The following is a 3,380-nucleotide window of genomic DNA, read 5'->3' on the forward strand; positions in this document are numbered from 1 at the left end:
TCAAAACAGTGAAAAAGTCGCGTGGTTTAGACCTTGCACTGGGTTGCAGGAGCCACGAAGTTACAACTGACTACTATTCCGGGTGAGTTCAGAGGTCAAATAAAACAGATCTGAGCAGATGCTGTGAACAGATTCCAAGCCCGAAATGGCCTTGCAAGGCCCTGGTGCAGTGCTGATTCTCATCCACGGAATTTTTTCTTCGCAGGATTTCAGAGTATCTGCGCTGAGCTATTTCTTGGATTCCAAGGTGCGCGGCGTTTGTCTATAGCTCGGCCTGCAGGAAACACCAAGAGCGCATGAAGCCAAAACGGCAGGGTCAAAGAGAGTGGGGAGCCATCTCGAATCATTCCCACTACCAAAAATATTCTCATCCTTCCATTTTAGAAATCAATGTCTCCTCCCGGAAATGCTATATAAAGTGAAGCGCCACGCACTAGGAGCACCGGAAGTAAGCAGCAATGGCGCACCAGATAGAGCACAGCCACCTCCTCGTCCGTGGGCTCAACCTCCATCTTGCTCAAGTAGGCAAAGGTGAGGGCTAGTTTCCCCTGTTCTTTTCGCCATGGGCATCGTGAGTAGTGGAGCTCGAGCTTGATGGAGCGATGGTTCTTTGTCATGTTGTGTGTGATCTGTGGTTCTGTTATTTGTGCTGCTTGCAGATGAGCTTGGGACGGTGGTGTTCTTGCACGGCTTCCCGGAGATATGGTACACGTGGCGCCACCAGATGCTGGCCGTGGCCGCCGCCGGGTACCGCGCCATCGCGCCCGACAGCCGCGGCTACGGGCTCTCCGACCAGCCGCCGGAGGACGTGGAGGCCACCTGGGAGGACCTCGTCGCCGACGTGCTCGCCATCATCGACGCCCTCTCCATCCAGAAGGTACGTAAGCGCGCCCCATCCTCTCCGGTGAACAGCTGAGAAACCCCATGCTCGCTCCAGTGAGATGACCGCCTTGCGCTCCTCCAGGTGTTCCTGGTGGGCAAGGACTACGGCGCGATGCCGGCGTACGACTTCGCGCTGCGGCACCCGGACCGCACCCGCGGCGTCATGTGCCTGGGCATCCCCTTCAGCCCGGGGCCCTTCAACTTCGACACCATGCCGGAGGGCTTCTACATCCTGCGGTGGCGCGAGCCCGACAGGCCGGAGGCCGACTTCGGCCGGCACGACGTCCGGCGCGTGGTGCGCACCATCTACATCCTCTTCTCCCGCAGCGACGTCCCGGTCGCCGAGGAAGGGCAGGAGATCATGGACCTCGCCGACCTCTCCACGCCCCTGCCGCCGTGGTTCACCGAGGAGGACCTCGACGCCTACGCCGCGCTCTACGAGAAGTCCGGCTTCCGCTACCCTCTCGAGATACCATACAGGTAGGTTAACCGAAGCCGAAGGTTCTCTGCGCCCTCAGCCATGGGCCATGGCCTGATGGCCACTGATTGACGAGCTTATTGACTGCTGCCATGATCGCAGGGCTCTGCACAGGATGACGAAGCACGTGGACCCCAAGTTCCAGGTGCCGGTATTCATGGTGATGGGAGAGAAGGACTACTGCTTCAAGTTCCCTGGCTTCGAGACCGCCATGAGGAGCGGCGTCATGAACACCTTCGCGCCGGACCTCAAGATCACCTACATCCCTGAAGGAAGCCATTTCGTGCAGGAGCAGTTCCCGGACCAGGTCAATGACCTCCTCCTCGGCTTCCTCAAGGACCATCCCTGATCGATAGTCCATGGACGGACGAGAGTGAGCTCGGGGTTCCCAATGAATAAAGCTTCCGGCACCATTGCTCTGCTTGAACCATGCCGCTCTGAATTTTTCTTTGTCGCTGAGAATGGATAGTGCAACTGTAATGTAATCATGTCCGTGTGGTTTTTCAGTTTTTGAATCTGGTAGCTCATCGGTTAAGAATAAGAAACATTATATTTCTATAAAACTGTACTCTTTTCATTAACTCAAAATGTAATATTATGGAGATATCAACCATGAAAAAGGCTTGCGCCGTGCAGCGATGCAGGAAAACAGGATGTAGGTCCCGGTGTCCGGAACATCGCACAGCGGGCACATACCAGTATGAGGAGGTCGGGATGTCGGTGATGGGTCTCAAGCATGTGGCATTTGGTCGTTTGAAGGTTTGTCCCAAATGCTGGAGCCCTCCCGAGAACCTTGGGATCGAGGAGGGGGTAGTTGAATCCATGTATGACGGTCAACTTCTCTCTCATTTGGTGAACCAAGTAGTTGGAGGTCTTCATGACTTGTTTAAACACCAACACATTGATGATTGTGTGTGTGATTGTGGGTTGGACTTTGTTGCCATAACAGAATCTGCTAAATATGACTTTCCGGCGCATGTTCTTAATCACCTCTTCGGTGGTTTCAACGTCACCTCACATTGTTTACCTCCGCATAGCAGGTTCTGCGAGATCTTACATGGTATCTAGCTTACCTCAATGGATTTGTTAGCCATTTTGGTTGGAGAATTTCACATGGCAGTTCTGCAGAATCTTACAGGCATGGTAAGTTTTGTGGGATCTTACACGACCCTTGTCAGTTGTCACGTCAACTGATATCGGGTGATTGGACAGCCTTGGTGTTTCGGACAGAGATCAGGTGACTTGTCCATATAGCAAGTCACGCTGCAACTTGCGGCTATGCATCAGCCACTCAAACGCCACCCAACGAACAGGAGCCATCCAAAGTAGAAACATCTCACACTTGGTCCATTAAGCACAGCAACGGAAACAAACACCAGTTTTTTAGCTCGTTTTCAGTCATTAGGAAATACAAATACTATCATTTTTTAGTCAGTTGACAGTACAAACGATCAGATAAAAATACAAAAAACATGTGTTCAGCTGTTTGCGTTATACAAATAGCATTTTCAACGCGGATCCCAAACCCACGCATCCGTCTAGACAACATGGTTCGAAAGTGTTTTGTCATTCAGCATAGTCTTACATATGTCGTCGACTGATCTGAACGTTCTTTTTTTATGGGCGTCCGAACCGCTATCACGCATGCGTCCGACAACCCAAAACTCTCTCCCTTGCATGCGTCCTTTTTCGCCCGAAGCGGTCAATGCCACTCTAGATAATGGGTGCCTCATTCATGTCGGCATATGCGACCTTTCACTAGAGCTGGCATTGAAGTGGCATGCCGCGCGTTTTGGTGTCCGACAACAACCACATTGTCGCACTCCCGATCTCCTTATTCGTGCACCAAAATTGGCATGTCATCGAGCGCCAAAGCCCCGTGGGACAACCTCTCCGCGCGACTAGAAGAAGGAGCTCTCCCACAGGGGGGCGGCCGACACCCTCGTTGAACCAGCCAGATACATGCAAACTTGCAAGCCAGCTTACCATGGGTGAGGCACGGGCGCACTTCATCGCCCGC

The 3,380-nt window shown here is 53.0% G+C and overlaps 1 protein-coding gene across 1 annotated transcript; it reads left to right on the top strand.

Moving 5' to 3' along the window:
- Positions 1 to 329: 329 nt before the first annotated feature.
- Positions 330 to 1,970, top strand: LOC123432863 (bifunctional epoxide hydrolase 2-like). The gene is made up of 4 exons (XM_045115420.1): positions 330 to 531; positions 660 to 877; positions 965 to 1,362; positions 1,463 to 1,970. Exons 1-4 carry the CDS (start codon positions 459 to 461, stop codon positions 1,707 to 1,709), a joined length of 936 nt encoding a protein of 311 aa, XP_044971355.1. The 5' UTR covers positions 330 to 458; the 3' UTR covers positions 1,710 to 1,970.
- Positions 1,971 to 3,380: the final 1,410 nt, after the last annotated feature.

Source organism: Hordeum vulgare, chromosome 1H (assembly GCF_904849725.1).
Source record: "Hordeum vulgare subsp. vulgare chromosome 1H, MorexV3_pseudomolecules_assembly, whole genome shotgun sequence".
Lineage (NCBI taxonomy): Eukaryota > Viridiplantae > Streptophyta > Magnoliopsida > Poales > Poaceae > Hordeum > Hordeum vulgare.